At 42.7% G+C, this 17,342-nt stretch overlaps 1 protein-coding gene across 2 annotated transcripts in view; it reads left to right on the top strand.

Moving 5' to 3' along the window:
- CYFIP1 (cytoplasmic FMR1 interacting protein 1) overlaps positions 1 to 17,342 on the top strand; it is a 100,040-nt gene that overhangs the window by 28,562 nt on the left and 54,136 nt on the right. For both annotated transcript variants that reach the window (XM_043894426.1, XM_043894427.1), the window contains exons 2-10: positions 1,609 to 1,731; positions 1,807 to 1,896; positions 2,525 to 2,602; positions 2,775 to 2,876; positions 3,702 to 3,883; positions 7,521 to 7,617; positions 7,714 to 7,842; positions 15,334 to 15,438; positions 17,231 to 17,322. In XM_043894426.1, coding sequence (XP_043750361.1) covers positions 1,615 to 1,731; positions 1,807 to 1,896; positions 2,525 to 2,602; positions 2,775 to 2,876; positions 3,702 to 3,883; positions 7,521 to 7,617; positions 7,714 to 7,842; positions 15,334 to 15,438; positions 17,231 to 17,322 — 992 coding nt within the window. In that variant the 5' untranslated portion in view covers positions 1,609 to 1,614. The remainder of the gene's footprint in view (positions 1 to 1,608; positions 1,732 to 1,806; positions 1,897 to 2,524; positions 2,603 to 2,774; positions 2,877 to 3,701; positions 3,884 to 7,520; positions 7,618 to 7,713; positions 7,843 to 15,333; positions 15,439 to 17,230; positions 17,323 to 17,342) is intronic.

Raw genomic sequence — 17,342 nt, 5'->3', positions numbered from 1 at the left:
TCCACATTCTCTCCAGCATTTATTTTTTGTAGATTTTTTTGATGATGTATTTTTTAGTTCTAAATTTCCATTCAGTTATGTATTTATTTATTTGTGACTTTCAGTTTTTTTGTTCAGTTGAGGAGTGCCATGTTTGTTTAGAGCATTTTTACAGTAGGTACTTTAAGTCTGGTAGATAATTGTAGCATCTGTATTATTTTGGCATTGCTATCTGTTGCTCATCTTTTCCCGTCGGAGCTAAGACATTACTGGTTCTTTACTGAGTAGTTGGGATTGCAGCTGGACATTTTGGATATTATAGTATGAGACTGTGGGTCTTGTTGAAATCCTAGGAAATGTTGCTGTTTTTATTTTAGCTGGCAAACAACCTGCTTTGATTTAGGCGGCCGTTCTGACCTGTCCTCTCTGGACTGTGGTACAGTGTCACTCCTGTCTTTGGAGCTCAGCAGTGCTTTTCGGATCTGTCCTGTGTGTGCCTCCTGTAGCCGTCTGGGACCTGGCTGTGGTCTCAGGGCTTGGGATATGAGGATCAGATCCACGCATGTGCAGCCTGAGGGGGAGCCTGATGACGTTTCTGACCAGCTTTGTGGGCTTGCTCTTCCAAGCTTCTTCCTCTCCACATTGTCCCTGGGGCTTTCCAGTGCCCTGGGCTTCCCTTTTTGGTTCTCTGAGCAGCGTGCTGAGGCTTGGAAACCTGCCTCGCCACATACTTCCGCACCCATGCCTGTCTGGTGCCCGGTGCCAAGTGGAACAGCTGGGTACCCCTTCCTTTTCTTGCAGTGTTCTTTCCCAGCCCACCTGCTGTTATTTCCAGTCTCAGAATGAACATAGCTGTCCACATAGCTGCCCCACATATCCTGCTGGGGTCAGGGCTGCTTCACATGTCCATCTGGAGTTAAAGTTGCTCCCTGAGTCCCATCCAGGATCACAGCAACAGTCAGCGGGAGGCAAGCCAGAGTTTGTTGACTCCTCCCTCCTGGAGCCAGCATAGATGCATCAGATTAAGTCCATCTGCTTTTCTGTGCTTCTGTGTGGCAGTCACCGAGTCCTCTGCCAGTAGCCCTCTCCCTCTTTTCTTTCCATAGCCATAGGCCCTCACCTTATTGGGCCCTGCAGGCTGTCCTGTATTCTTGGAGTCAGGGCACTGGCTTTGTGCATCTTCATCCCGAGCGTGTGGCCCCGCTCGGAGGACCCGCCTGGGAAGAGTCATTGGTTGGAAGCACTGTTGCCCATCCGAGGCTGTGCTGGCCTCCTGAGGACAGACGTAGTCCTGGAGGAACTCCTTCCTGCCCCCAGCTCAGTGAAAGGGTTGTTAGACCCTCTCAGAGAGCCCTCCAGGATGATGGCCCTGAGGTGGGAGGGTGGCAGGAAGCCCTGGCACGTGTGCTGGCCCTTGTGGCCTATACCACAACATGCAGCAGCTGTGTTGTGACTCCCCTGCTGATGAGGCCCGAGAGAGATGCCAGGCCCCAGGGACAGTCTTAAGATGCCTCTGCCACCCCCAGCTCCCTAAGGAGAAGGCACAGGGAAGCAGGACCCTAAGTACCCCACCCTGGAGGGACTGTCATGCCCTTCCTCACAGTGCAGGGGCTTTGTGTTTGGTCCTAGGCCAGGATGGCAGCCCAGGTGACGCTGGAGGACGCACTGTCCAACGTGGACCTCTTGGAAGAGCTGCCTCTGCCTGACCAGCAGCCCTGCATTGAGCCCCCACCGTCCTCACTGCTCTATCAGGTGGGTGCTGGGCAGCTGCAGGACACGAGGCCTGTGATGCCGACCTCCATGTGATGGTTTTCTTTTTCCTTCCAGCCAAATTTCAACACTAATTTTGAAGACAGAAATGCATTTGTTACCGGCATCGCAAGATACATTGAACAAGCAACCGTCCACTCTAGCATGGTAACTGCATGGTTTCCTCAGTGGGAGGCCAGGGGTTGACACATCTGAATGGCAAATGCCTTGTGTGTGTGTGTGTGTTATTCTGTTACTAAGAACAGTACATGCTCTTTCTGAACAGCTGGCTTCTGTGGCCCAGAGAAAACCTCTGTCACATCAGCCAGCGCACTCTCCTTGGCTTATACTTGTGCTCAAGCGAACCAGGCACACACCCGTATGGGATTTAGATTGCAGAAATGAATTGCATTGTTATAATTATGTATATTAATGATTTAATGAACATTTTGGTATGTCATTAAATTACACCAGATGAAGTAATTTTTGATAGCTGTCTAGTCCATTTTATAAATGTTCAAAATTTAACTATTTTTGTGTGTTTACTTAGTTTGCCTTGCTTTCCGATAGTAAGAAGTTCAATGATGAATATCTTCCTAAATACATAATTATTCTCCCTGTCTAGATTTGTACAAGTGAAGTTATTAGATCAAACCTTGTGAGCATTTTAACACATCTTAAACGTATTTTCAGACTGTAGTCAGCCTCCTGGCCTCTCCCTCTGGTTTATGGCTGTATTTGTTAGCAGTTTGTGACTGTTCTGCTTGCCTTTGATTTGCCCGGTGTGCCCTTGCAGAATGAGATGCTGGAGGAAGGCCAAGAATACGCTGTCATGCTCTACACCTGGAGAAGCTGCTCTCGGGCCATCCCACAGGTGCCGTCCCAGCCAGACCCCGCCCCATCCCCACTGGCCACGCCCCACTCCAGACAGACCGGGCCTCATCCCTGCCCGTCACACCACACCCGGGGTCCGATCTGTCCTCCTCCAGCAGCTCCTCACATTCTCTGGGCTGAAGCCTGTCTCTGTCATGCTCGTTTACTTCCAGGTGAAATGTAACGAACAGCCTAACAGAGTTGAAATTTATGAGAAAACCGTGGAGGTCCTTGAGCCTGAGGTCACAAAACTGATGAATTTTATGTACTTCCAGGTAAAACGGTGATCCCAGGGGTTTAGTGCAGGGGAGTGGGACGCTGGCACCATGTACTAACTAAACAAACTGCATGTAAATTCAGATGCTCACAACAGCTTTGAGACCAAAGGGAACTAAACCTTTGACAGGCTAAAGCTTGACTGGCTGTTTCAAAGTTAAATGCTGCTTTTGTGTTTCACTTCTCTTCTTCCCTTGGGAGAGGACTTGTGTTTCCTGTATGAAGACTGCTTTCTATCAGTGTGCTTGCACTTTTGATTCATCTGGTTTTCACACGTTTTCATCCCATTGTCTGCTCTGGTGGGCTTAACCCTGGTTTTGACTCCTTCTGGCCCTTGGGTTAGGCAGGGTGGCCACAGGAGGGACTTTCGGGATTTTTAAAGACATGTTTTAGAAATGTGTGTGAGTTGTTTTATTATAGATTCCTTTAGCAAACAGAGAAGATACAACTCCTTAGGTGATGAGTTTTTGTTTTATCTTAAAAAATTGTCAAGTGGAAATCCTCCCACTCCTTTTTTCAACTCTGAAAGCTAAAGCAATCTGCTTTACAGATGTTCTTTTGCAGAATTTTGCTCAGTAACTTTGCTGGAATAGTCAACAAAATTCTTTTACTTTGGAGACATAGTTGGTAAAGTGCAAAATCGATGATGATTATTACAGAGCAAAGACACGTGGAAATCACTTTCTAGAAAATGTCTCTTTACCTGAGCTGTTGGTTGGGCATTTCATCAGAGAGTCATGTGACTCTGGACCCTGTGCTTGGAGCTGGGTCTGGGGTGGGCCCGTCCCTGAAGGCAGTGTATTTGTCCTGCTTTGTCTGCACAGAGAAACGCCATTGAGCGTTTTTGTGGGGAGGTGAGGCGCCTCTGCCATGCGGAGAGAAGGAAGGACTTCGTGTCCGAAGCCTACCTGATCACCCTGGGCAAGTTCATCAACATGTTTGCTGTGCTGGACGAGCTGAAGAACATGAAGTGCAGCGTGAAGAACGACCACTCGGCCTACAAGAGGTGAGCGCGCCTGGGCCTCACTCCTGGGCTCTCGGGCACCCCTGCCTGGTGGCTGCGGCACCTACCAGGGCCATTCTTGGGCCTGAGACAGATCACGAGCCCTGCGAAGCATTCTTGTAGTCTGTGTGTGGAGTGGGCTCTGGGCTCCCATCACCCTAGAGGATAGTGTGCTGCCGTGAGCCTGCGTGTCTGGTCTCGGAGGGCACGTCACAGCAGTGTGTCTGTAAGACCGAGCGTGTTGGTGGCAGGTCGAGCGGAGCAGCTGCCCTGTAACCAACTCTGTAGAGAAAGTCTGTGCCCGAGACTGTTAAAACAAGTTGGCTGGAGTGAGATGCTGACTTCTGTTTCCTTTGTTAGACAATGAATCTTAGCCATACAGTTGAATTAGAAGAGATTTGCTTTGCATCTGAATAGGCTGTGGTTTCATTTGTAGAGAAAGAAAAGTAATTTTTCCTGTGCCCTTCTAGGTTCTTGCCTGAGAACCACCCTTAAGAAAGCAGAAATTAAGAGCAAAACAAATTTAATTTAATAAATATGTGGGGGGGGGTCCCAAGATATGAGACCCAAAGAAGTAACCTTTTAAACAAAGAAAAAGTAACCTGTGAAGAATTGATAAGACAGAGAAGTTTGAGTTGGCGTGGTCAGTGAGTGAGGAGGTAGGAAGGTTGTTCACACAGCCTCTGGTGATGAGGATGCCTCCTGACCTCCTGGTACAAGGAGGTTACCTTTCATGTGGAAGGTTTGTTTCCCGCTTTCAGGGCCACAGAGAAGGTCAGAATGTACTTGCAACTGTTGAAGTAACTAATTCAGAATAAATCAGTATGCCACAGTGGCATATTTGGGGGCAGCCTACCCTGAACCGTAATACACATCTAAAATCATGCAACCATTGCTGTGTCTTTAAAATGAAGTTAACTTGAGATGCAGCACGAAACAGATCTGAGCTTGGGTCAGCAGTGGGGGTGGAGCTAGATCTCCCAGACTTCAAGCCTTGTTCGTGTGAAATAAGTTCAGGTGTTCCGTTCATTACAAGAGTCGGCTCTGCATGCAAGTGTAGATCTTCAGAATGACAACATCTTTTGAATTGTCCTGTTAACTCCTCTCTAATAGGAGAGTCTGGAGTTGTCTCCATTTGATGCCAGTATTCGGGGATCTCAAGTGTGTGGGACTCTTGGTGGAGCATGGGGCATCTGAGCTTCCCAGTCCAGGAGGACAGCTTCTGCTCCTGATGGCACAAATCCCTTGTTGCATGATTCTGATCAGCTTTCTTAGCCTTTCTGACTCTATCAGAGACATGGGGAGGTAGACAGCACCAGTGGTTTTTCATTTTAAAAAGGTTTCTTTTCTCTTTCTCAGCAGTAGCACCTTTATTTCAAAGCCCAATCTGGAAAACAGTTTAACGATGGGACTGCTCTGTGGAAGGCCATTGGAGGGCCCCTGGGCACCCCCTTCAGAAGTTGCCCACCATCTTTGCCACCCAGGCTCCCCTGAGCGCAGAAGAGGGCTGAGGCACCCCTCATCCTTCCAGCATCCTCTTGCTATGATCTCTGTTATGGACCCTCTGTTGGTTCACTTTCCCAGACAATAACCCTTACTCATCCCCAGCCCTCAACACCCAGAGTCAACATTCAAAACCCTTTTTATTAAAAAAAAAAAAAAAAAAATCAAAAAACACTTTATTTGCACCTAGCTGGTAGTTACAGCTTCTTCTAAGTATAAGTTCCAGATAACCCATATTGTCATGGTGAGGCTTAAGGAAAATAAAAACAGGTATTTTTGGTCCTTTGCTTAATTTCCATTCTTGCATCTTCAACAATCACTCAAGTCAATAAAGTGAACACTATACATTCTTTAAAAAAGAATGTAAACTTGCTAGTTAATATTATTTTACTGCATATATTTTTTTAAAAAAACTGACAGAAATAAGCAAGATTGCGGTTTATTTCTCACCTGAAATGCCCTGATGTAGGTGGCCTGCCGCTAAGTGGGTCCTGCACCGTCCAGGAACCAGGGCTCCTGCTGTCTTTGTGTGTTGCCTTGTAGCCCAGAATGGCTGCTTGAGCTCCAGGTGTCGTCTCTGCCTTCAGGTCAGCAGGAAGGAAGGAGAGTTGAGGGCCCCACAATATCTCTTATCAGTAAACTTTCAAGCGCCTTACAAAGTTTTGCATTATATCTCATGGCTGAGCAGTTGATCCCTGGTGGAGATGAGGCACACTGCTGCACTGTAGAAACTCAGGGTTTATTTTGAAGCAGGAAGGAAAGGAAATGACAGTTGGGGTAGGTTACTAGTCTTTGTCATGAAAGCTTTTCTTTAGTAAAACCGTGCAACTTTAGGTTGCACAGACAGGTCCTGAACTTTTTGGGGGGGCCCTAGATGTGCAGAGTCCTCTTATGTGCTTTCATATTGCTTGGTAAAAGCTAGAGACTCAGCACGTGTTGTGCAGGATCGTTGGACCTCAGTGTCCAGGTCCTTCTGTGTCCACCGTTCCCTTGTCAGCCTGTGAGGCGGTCATATAGGTCTTGTTTTTCAGATACGGTGAGAGTCAGGAGAATTCAGGGGGTATGTATTGATTTATAATAAGAAGTGTGTGTTCATCCTCATTTCTGACGCAACTCCTAAAACCCTTGGAATTTCCTGTGATGAAAACAATAAAGTTTCTTTTGTTATGTTAGTGTGATTTTGGAAAGCCCCTAGGTACCCTCAGGATGGGGCTGGTCACCAGAGGAATCAGCCCTGGGACTGGAGGGTTGAAACTTTTAGTCCTACCCTCCTGACCTCAGGGGAGAGAGCGGTTAGAGGTTGAACCCACTGCCAGCGTCCAGTAATCTAATCAAACACGTTTATGTGAGGAATCTTCCATTAAAGACCCGAAGGACAGGGTTCAGAGAGCTTCCAGGTTGGTGAACATGTGGAAGTTTGGTGGAGTGGTGATTGCCGAGGTCATGGAAGCCCCCATTCTTTCCCATACATTGCCCTACTCATGGGGTCTGATGCTGTCTTCCCGCAGTGTCAGAACTGAGTTCATTGCAGGCCACCCAGCTGGTGTTAGACTGTTGCTTGATGGTGTGGGAAAACCCACTCCTCATGTTAGACTTGGTACCAGCTCTTTAGGTTTGTCCAAGATGGAGCTGCAAATTGGTGGTGGAGTAAGGATTTTGTCTCAGACCTTTGGCACAGAACTGTGTGTGGGGTGGTCCCTGACTGGTGGGAGGTCTGGCTGCCCATAAGTTTCTCGACAGAGAACCTAAACGGTGCTAGCCATCTGTGTCTCTCAGCAATGGAATCACGGAGGGAGTGTCAGCCTTTTTCAGACTTGGGGATGGAGCCAACGTGAGAGGCCATTGTGTCGGTGCCCCTTAGGAGAACCTGTGAGTGGTGCTCCACATCTCTGAGGAGGTCCTTCAGCTACGGACAGTGGGGTCATGAGCTGTCCACATTGCAGAGAGACTTACCTGGAGTTCAGGGGAGAAGCTGGAGGAGGCTGAAATTGAAACCAGCGTCTGTGAGGCACATTTCTGCAGATAACTGTAGCAGTAGTAAAGTAATTTTGATCTTCCCAGGCTGTTTTTTTTTTTTTTTTTTTTAACATCATTAAGCATGTTGGTTGATTAACCCTTTTTTCCCCCTCTTTTATAGGGCTGCTCAGTTTTTACGTAAAATGGCAGATCCACAGTCCATCCAGGAATCACAGAATCTATCCATGTTCCTGGCCAACCACAACAAGATCACACAAGTAACTCACACTTGCCACTCTGGCTGATGGGGCACATTGCTAGGGGGCAGAGGGGCAGAGAGTGGTCAGTGACATAGATCTCACCCTGTGTTTCAGTCTCTGCAGCAGCAGCTTGAAGTGATTTCTGGTTATGAAGAGCTCCTAGCAGACATCGTGAATCTCTGTGTGGATTACTATGAGAATAGAATGTACCTGACGCCCAGTGAGAAACACATGCTTCTCAAGGTACATGTGTTGAGGGAAGACTACCAACAGCACCATGAGAAAGGGGCAGCCTTCTTTCCATGAATGGGCTGAACTTTGTGATTGTTTTGCCAACCTTTTCTCTCATGCTCGCGTGTGTGTGTGTACATATAGCATCTTCCACCCTGCATGCAGTTTGCACTACAAATCCTTGACGTATTCCCGTGAGTGTGTCCCAAGCTTGAGCCCAATGCCTGGTAGATCTCATGCCCATCCCTGGAGAAGGTGCTTGTAGATAAGGAGGTTTTGGTCAAGGACTTTTCTCAGCATAAAGCTTCTTGTAACAGAGATTGTGCCAGATTTTAGGTAGTTCCTAGAAATTTAGTATACTGTGTCACCATGATTGGGCTTCCCAGGTTATTCTACTGGTAAAGAACCCGCCTGTCTGTGCAGGAGACATAAGAGACGTGGGTTTGATCCCTGGGTTGGGAAGAGCCCCTGGAGGAGGGCATGGCAACCCACTCCAGTATTCTTGTCTGGAGAATCTCATGAATAGAGGAACCTGGCGTGCTATAGTAATCCATAGCATTGCAGTTGGACATGACTGAGACGACTTAGCATACAGGCACGTCACCATGATTGTAGTAGACTTTTGTTGTTCAAGAATCATGCCATTTAACATATTCCTCATTATTGCTCTGTTTCAAATTGGGGAGGTTTTCAATGATGCTTCTCATTGGGAAAATGAGAATCTGGTTTTTTTTTTTAAATCAAATGAAAGTTTAATAATGTGTACACTGGAGAGAACCCAGGAAAACTGAGTAGCTCTGAGGAGATGGTTCTGCCATTCTCTTCACTCTGCTCTCTACCTTCATAGAGGGCAGCTCTGTGGGACCCTGTGCTGGATGTCCTGCTGGCCCCAAGCAAGTGGGCCCAGCTCCAGGATTTCTTCCATGTAGGAGAACAGCATGGGGCGGGAGGGGGACGGTCAGAGAAAAAGGGCACTGTCCAGTGGAGTGCTTTATGATACTGGGAACATTCTGTTTGCACCTGTTGGTACACGAGCCCCCTGGCAATAGGTGCTTTTGGAAATTCACGTTATTATTGCGTTGTGCTTCAGGAGAGGGGGAGCTGATGTGTCTACATGTAAGAGGAAACAAGCGGTGACATAAAATAGCTGCATGTGAAGGGCTAGCTATTAATTTCTGAGGGGCTTTTAAAAATACTTTTTACCAAGCCTAGAAATATTGAAGTTACAAAAAGAAAAATCTCATTGGAAAAGACAAGTAAACAGTAAAAGTAGTAGATCAACTTGTAGCAAGGTTAAAAGACAAAAGTAGTAAAGTCACCTAAATTCATAATAAATAGTTAAGGGATATAGAAAAGATATAAAACATGATTAAAGAAACATTAAGCAGTAGGGGAGTAAAAATGCAGAGTTATTAGAATGAGTCCAAACTTAAGAGATTGTAACTTAAAATAATCATATATATACATATATATGGGTTGCTATATATCAACCTCATGATAACCACAACCAAAAATTTATAATAGATACACAAAAAAAGAAAGAAATCTAAACCTAACACTAAAGATAGTCATCAAATCACAAGGGAAGAGAGCAAAAGAAGGAGAAAGGAATGAATAGGAACTATGAAAAACTCAAGAACTTAACAATGAATAAAATGGCAATAAGCATGTTGTTGTTTAGTTGCTAATTGTGTCTGATTCAGTGACTCCATGGACTGTGGGCTGCTTCAGTCCATGGGAATTCCCAGACGAAAATACTGGAGTGGGTTGCCATTTCCTTCACCAGGGGATCTTTCTGACACAGAAATTGAACCCGTGTCTCCTGTATTGGCAGGCAGATTCTTTACTGCTGAGCCACCAGGGAAGTACCTATCAATAATTAATTTAAATGTGAGTGGATTAAATGCTCCAGTCAAAAATACACAGTAGCTGAATGGGTTAAAAAATAAGACCCATATGTATGCTGCCTTCAAGAGACTCACTTTAGATCTAAAGACACATAGACTGAAAGTGAGGGGATGGAAAATGATATTTCATGGAAGTGGAAAGAAAGCTAGGGTGGCAATATTTATATCAGACAAAATAGTCTAAAACAAAGACTTAACAGCACAATTCTAAAGAACAAGGACAAAATCATGAAACGTGGAAGCTTACTGTGCCTGTGATGTCAACAATAATGTCAAAGAAGTATAGAAAAATGATAGAGGAGATGGAGGAACTTCTCAGTGTGTAGATGCAGGGTCAGCCACTCAATGCTGATTCAAAGGAAAGCTAAAAGCCTTTGTGAAGACTGGAGGACGAACCACAGTAAAGACTCAGAGGGTACATCTTTTAATGCCAGCCATGGCTAGTTTCATCCGTTCAAGGCTAGAGTCATCCTTTACAACATAAAAGCAAGTGGCGAGATAGCTAGTGCAGATAGGGTAGCTGCCTGGGAATTTACTGAAATGCTTTGAAAAATTATTGATGAAGGCTTATATTTACCAGAGCAGGTTTGTAATGTGGATGAGACAGGACTGTCCTGGAAGTGGATGCCAGACCAAAGTTACATCAGTAAGGAGGAAAAGTTGATGCCAGGCTATAAAGAAGCAAGTTCAGTTCAGTCGCTCAGTTGTGTCCAACTCTGCAACACCATGGACTGCAGCACGCCAGGCTTCCCTGTCCACCACCAGCTCCTGGAGCCTGCTCAAACTCGTGTCCATCGAGTCAGTGATGCCATCCAACCATCTCCTCCCCTGTTGTCCCCTTCTCTTCCTGCTTTCAATCTTTCCCGGCGTCAGGGTGTTTGCCAATGAGTCATTTCTTCGAGTCAGGTGGTGAAAGTATTGGAGCTTCAGCTTCTATGAGACTAGAAATCAACTATAAGAAAAAAAAAAACCCCAAAAAAACACAACCACGTGGAGGCTAAGCAATATGCTACTAAAGAACTAAGGAGTCTCTAATGAAATCAAAGAAGAAATTTAAAAATACCTGGAGACAAATGAAAACGGAAACACAGTGTTCCATAATCTGTGGGACATAACAAAAGCAGTTCTAAGAGGAAAGTTTATAGCAATATAAACCTCAGGAGACAAGAAAAATTTCATATAACCAATCTAAACTTACCCCTAGAGGAACTAGCAAAAGAATAAGCAAAACCCCAAGTTAGTAGAAGGAAAAAATAAAGATTGGACTGAAAAATAGATGAAATAGTGACTAAAAATAATAGAAAAGAGTAAAACTAAGAGCTCGCTTTTCAAAAAATAGACACATCAATAAACCTTTAGTTAGACTCCTCAAGAAAAGTAGCAAGAGGGCCCAAATCAATAAAATCAGAGATGAAAAAGAAGTTACAGCCAACACCACAGAAATACAAAGGGTCATAAGAGATTACTATGAACAATTATATGCCAATAAAATGGACAACCTAGAAGAAATGGATGAATTGCTGGAAACGTGCATTCTACCAAGTTGTATCAGGAAGAAACAGAAAATAAATATGAACAGACTGATTACCACTAATGAAATTGAATCAGTAATCAAAAAACTTCCAACAAATGAAAGCCCAGAACCAGATGGCTTTACTGGTGAATTCTACCAGACATTTAAGGAAGAGTTGACAACTATCTTCAAAATATCCCCACCCCCACCACAGAAAATGAAGAGAAAGGAAGGCTTTCGACATTCTGTAAGGCATCGTCACTCTGATATCAAACCAGACAAAGATATCACACACACAAAAATTACAGTCCCATATTATGGGTGAACATAGATGCAAAAATCCTCAACAAAATATTAGCAAGCCAAATTCAGTACATTAAAGAGATCATACACCATGATCAACTGGGATTTATTCCAGGGATGCAGGAATAATTCAATAACTGCAAATCAATTAATGTGATAACACATTAACAAATTGAAAAATAAAAATCATATGACTACCTCAAAAGATGTGGGGAAAACTCGACAGAATTCAGGATCCATTTATGATAAAGCATCTTAACAAAGTGGATATAGAGGGAGCATACCTCGGCATGATGAAGGCTGTGTATGACAAGCCCACATTAGCATCGTACTCGGCAGTGAAGGTGCGTCCTCTCTAAGATCAGGCACAAAGCAAGAATGCCCACTCACTCACCACTTTTAGTCAGCCTAGTATTGGCGCTCCTGGCCACATCAGTCAGAGAAAGAAAAGAAATTACAGGAATCCAAATTGGAAAGGAAGAAGTAAAATTGTTACTGTTTGCAGATGACATGATACTATACATGGATAATCCCAAAGATACCCACAAAGAGCTTTTGGAACTAATACACGAATTTAGTAAAGTTGCTGGAGGTAAAATAATATACAGGAATTCATTGTGGTTCTATATACCAACAACAAGCTATCTGAAAGATAATTTTTTTTAAAAAAAATCCCATTTATAGTTGTATCAAAAAGAATAAAATAACCTTGGAATGAATCTAACCAAGGAGGTAAAAGACCTGGACTCTGAAAAATTATAAGACGTTGTTGTAAGAAACTGAAGACAACGTGAGCAAATGGAAAGATCTGTTTTGTTTCAGGGATTGGAAAAATTAACATCATTAAAGTTCCCATACCACCCAAGGCCATCTACAGTTTTGATGCAACACCTATCAAAGTACCAGTGGCATTTTTCACAGAACTAGAACAAATAATTATAACATTTGTAAGGAAACAAAAAAGACCCCAAATAATCAAACAATCTTATAAGAGAAAGCTTTAAGAACAAAACTGGACGTATCACACTCCAGTTTGATGTAATTGATTTCAAACTATACCACAAAGTCGGAACAGGGTGATATGGCACAAAAACAGACACATAGATCAGTGGGACAGAGAGCTCAGAAATAAACTCACTTAATGGGCAGTTAATCTGTGACAAAAGAAACAAGAATATGTGACAGGGAAAAGACAGCCTCTTAACAAGTGGTGCTGGGAAAACTGGACTACTCTCTCATGCCATATAGAAGAACAAGCTCAAAATGGATTAAAGATTTAATTGTTAAGACCTTAAACCAAGCTGATTTTAGAAGAGGCAGAGGAACCAGAGATCAAATTGCCAACTTTCGCTGGATCATCGAAAAAGCAAGAGAGTTCCAGAAAAACATCTATTTCTGCTTTATTGACTATGCCAAAGCCTTTGACTGTGTGGATCACAATAAACTGTGGAAAAAATTCTGAAAGAGATGGGAATACCAGACCACCTGACCTGCCTCTTGAGAAACATGTATGCAGGTCAGGAAGCAACAGTTAGAACTCGACATGGAACAACAGACTGGTTCCAAATAGGGAAAGGAGTACATCAAGGCTGTATGCTGTTACCCTGCTTATTTAACTTATATGCAGAATACATCATGCAAAATGCCTGCTGGATGAAGTATGAGCTGGAATCAAGATTGCCGGGAGAAATAGCAATAACCTCAGATATGCATATGACACCACCTTTATGGCAGAAAGTGAAGAGGAACTAAACAGCCTCTTGATGAAAGTGAAAGAGGAGAGTGAAAACGTTGGCTTAAAGTTTAACATTCAGAAAACTAAGATCATGGCATCCGGTCCCATCACTTCATGGCAAATAGATGGGGAGACAGTGGAAACAGTGTCAGACTTTATTTTTCTGGTCTCCCAAATCACTGCAGGTGGTGATTGCAGTCATGAAATTAAAAGACGCTTACTGCTTGGAAGGAAAGTTATGACCAACCTAGACAGCATATTAAAAAGCACAGACATTACTTTGCCAACAAAGGTCCATCTAGTCAAGGCTGTGGTTTTTCCAGTGGTCATGTATGGATGTGAGAGTTGGACTGTGAAGAAAGGTGAGCGCCGAAGAATTGATGCTTTTGAACTGTGTTGTTGGAGAAGACTCTTGAGAATCCCTTGGACTGCAAGGAGATCCAACCAGTCCATCCTAAAGGAAATCAGTCCTGGGTGTTCATTGGAGGGACTGATGTTGAAGCTGAAACTCCAATACTTTGGCCACCTGATGCGAAGAGCTGACTCATTTGAAAAGACCCTGATGCTGGGAAAGATTGAGAGCAGGAGGAGAAGGGGATGACAGAGGATGAGATGGTTGGATGGCATCACCGACACAATGGACATGGGTTTGGGTGGACTCCGGGAGTTGGTGATGGACAGGGAGGCCTGGCGTGCGTGGTTCATGGGGTTGCAAAGAGTCGGACATGACTGAGTTACTGAACTGAACTGAACTGAAACCACAAAATTCCTGAAAGAAAGCTCTGACATCATTAGTGTTAGCAATATATATATTTTTTGATCTGTCGCCTCAGAAAAGGGAAGCAAAGGAAAAACAAATGGGACTACATCAAGCTCAAAAACTTTGAAGGAGACTGTCAACAAAATGAAAAGACCACATATTGAATGAAGAAGGTATTTGCAAACAGTATATTCAACGAAGGGTTAATATCTGAGATGTAGAAAGAACTTGAACAACTCAATATGAAAAAAAATTTTTTAGTGGACAGAGAATATGAATCTGCATTAATTACAAAGAAGACATAGAGATGACCAAGAGCTACATGGAAAGATGCTCAATATTACTCATCGTCAGGGAAATTTAAATCAAAACCACAGTGAAGTATCATTCTCACACTTGTCAGAATGGATGTTGTCGAAAAGACTAGAGATAACAATTGCTAGCAAGCAGGTGGAGAAAAGGGAATGCTGGTACAGTTTGAAATCTGGTGGGAATGCAAATTGCTGCAGCCACAACCGAAAACAATATGGTGGTTCTTCAGAGAATGAAAAAAATTACCATAAGATCCAGCAATTCCACTTCTGGATATTTATATGAAGAAAAATACTAATTAAAAAAGATACTTGCAGCATTGTTAACAATATCCAAGACATGAAAGCCTAAGTGTACATTGCATAAGAAGATTATATATATCTACATAGATATATATTTAGATATAATGGAATGTTATTCAGCCATAAAAAATGAAATCTTGCCATTTGTGAATGTACTTAAAGAGTATTGTGCTAGCTGAAATAAATCAGGCAGAGAAAGACAAATACCATATGATTTCACTTATATGTAGAATCTAAAAAAAATGAAGAAACATAAGACAGAAACAGACTCATAGAAACAGAACAGACAGGAATTTCCCAACTGTGGTGTAGAGGAGTGAATGAAATAGGTGAGATTAAGAGGTGTAGACTTCTGGCTACAAAATAAGTGAGTCCGTAGGATGAAATGTACTGCTTTGGAAATACCGTTGTTAATACTGTCTGTCTTTGTGTGGTGGACCAGTGGTAACTAGGCTTATTATGATAATCATTTTTGAATGTATAGAAATACCAACTCACTTGTTGTGCACCTGGAACTAATATAGGGTTGTAGGTCAACTACAGTTTTTTTAAAAAGTGCTTTTTGAAATAAGAATGAATTGTCATTTCAAAGTTATGAACTATAGCAGTGTGTTTATGGATAATTAAACCTGCAGGTCTAAGCTTTTTATGTGCCATTTTGTGATTTTCAGGTCATGGGATTTGGTCTATATTTGATGGATGGAAGTGTCAGCAACATTTATAAACTAGATGCCAAGAAAAGAATAAACTTATCCAAAATAGACAAATACTTCAAGGTGAGTTGCTGTTTCTAAGTAAACCTTCTTATTGAAGTGAATGCAGTTTGAGCTTCGGGAGGTCAACCTCTGTGACTTTGGTCCATAGTAGGAAATGCAATGTTGGCAGGTGGGTGGGTGTGAGTAGACTGTCTCCTGCCCTTGTAGCAGTTTTGCCTGAATTTGAACCTTGTCAAAAGGAATCATGCCATATGTATTCTTTTGTGTCTGACTAAGCACACTTTGTCAGATCATCCCTATGGGAACCTGCAACCATAGTTTTTACTTTTTCATTGTGGTATGACTCTACATTTTATGACTAAACTGCAATTTACTTATCCATTCTGTGATGAACATGAGATTGTTTCTGCGTTTTGGCTTGTCTGAATAGTGCTGGTTTGTGCACGTCTGTGCACATTTTTACTGATGAGTGCCCAGTGGTGGATTGCGTATTCCTCTAATAGAATGGACGTTTTCGGTGCAGTAGATACAGCCTCACAATTCCCTCACATGGCTGTGCTGACTTGCATCGCACCAGCAATGAGTGAGCCTTCTTGGGGCTTTATATCGTCACCAACACTTGGCTCTGTCATTCTTTGGGAAGAAGGGGGCATCCTGAAGGGTGTACCTGTGTGTCTTTGAGATTTTATTGGTTAGTGTTTCCTTGTGGTTTAGTTGATGTTTCCCTGATTGCTTTTCACAGTATTATTAGTCTTTTGTATGTTCTCTTTGTGAACTGTCCTTTCAAGTCTCTCATTCTTTTTTTTCCATGTTGATTTGTAGTTCTTTACGTCTTCTGGGTATGTGTCCTTTGTCGGATACATGTGTTCTAAAATACATGGATTTCCCCGATGTAGCTCTTATTTTTCACTTTCTTGAAGAGTCATTGGTGAACTGAGGTTCTTAATCTTGAGAATTTTTTTTGCATTACCATCTAGTAGCATCATCATTTCCTTTTCCATCTAGATCTATAATCTAGATGTAATGTATGCTGTGAGATAGGGGGTTGACAGTCTTGGATATCTAATTGACTCTGTTTTCCCTTCCTTGCTCTAAGGAGTCACCTGGGTCATAAAGCAGGTGACTCTATGTGAATGACTCTGCCTTAAGTTTCTCTGCCCCACTGGTCTGCACCTGTGCTGCTATTAGCTGCTATAAGTCTCCAGCAGGTCGTCAAGTTATGTTCTCCACAGTTGTCTTGAGCATTGTCCGTCTATCTTGTGAAATATATTTTAGAATTGACTTGCTGATTTACACACACACATACACACACATGCACATACTACCCATAAGCCATTTTTCCTCTTGGAATATTGTTTGGCATTCTGTTGAATCTGTAGATCAATTTAGGGGAAATGGATATTTTTAAAATACCATGTTTTCCAATACATGAACCTAACATAATTCTCTATTCACTTAGAACTTTAAAATTTTTTCTAGAATTTTTGGTAATATTTTGTTTTGAAGTCTTAACATATTTTGTTAGATTTAATAATACATACTTTTATTTTTTGATGCTATTGCAATTTTTTTCTCTTTAGTTTTTTCTAATTGATTCTTGTATATAGAAATGCAGTTTGTTTTTTTTTAATGACCATGGTTCTAGCAACAAGATAGGTTAATTTTGATGTTTGAATTGGTTCTTTAAGTGAATGTAGAAGTTGTTTACAGCTTTTTTGCAGTAAGTGATTTGCACAAATAGCATTCAACCCGCAGTGATTATTAGCATTTCTCATTCTCCTTAGATTGTATTTGGTGACTAAATACAATATATAATGACCCTGGGTTTTTTATTTTTATTCTTTGAATACAGCAACTCCAGGTGGTTCCGCTGTTTGGAGACATGCAAATAGAACTGGCCCGGTACATCAAGACCAGCGCCCACTATGAGGAAAACAAATCTCGGTAGGCAGAGAGTGAGTTGC

Source organism: Cervus elaphus, chromosome 33 (assembly GCF_910594005.1).
Source record: "Cervus elaphus chromosome 33, mCerEla1.1, whole genome shotgun sequence".
Taxonomy (NCBI): domain Eukaryota; kingdom Metazoa; phylum Chordata; class Mammalia; order Artiodactyla; family Cervidae; genus Cervus; species Cervus elaphus.
Note: the sequence above shows the minus strand (reverse complement) of the source record. Positions and strands in the feature narration are given on the sequence as shown.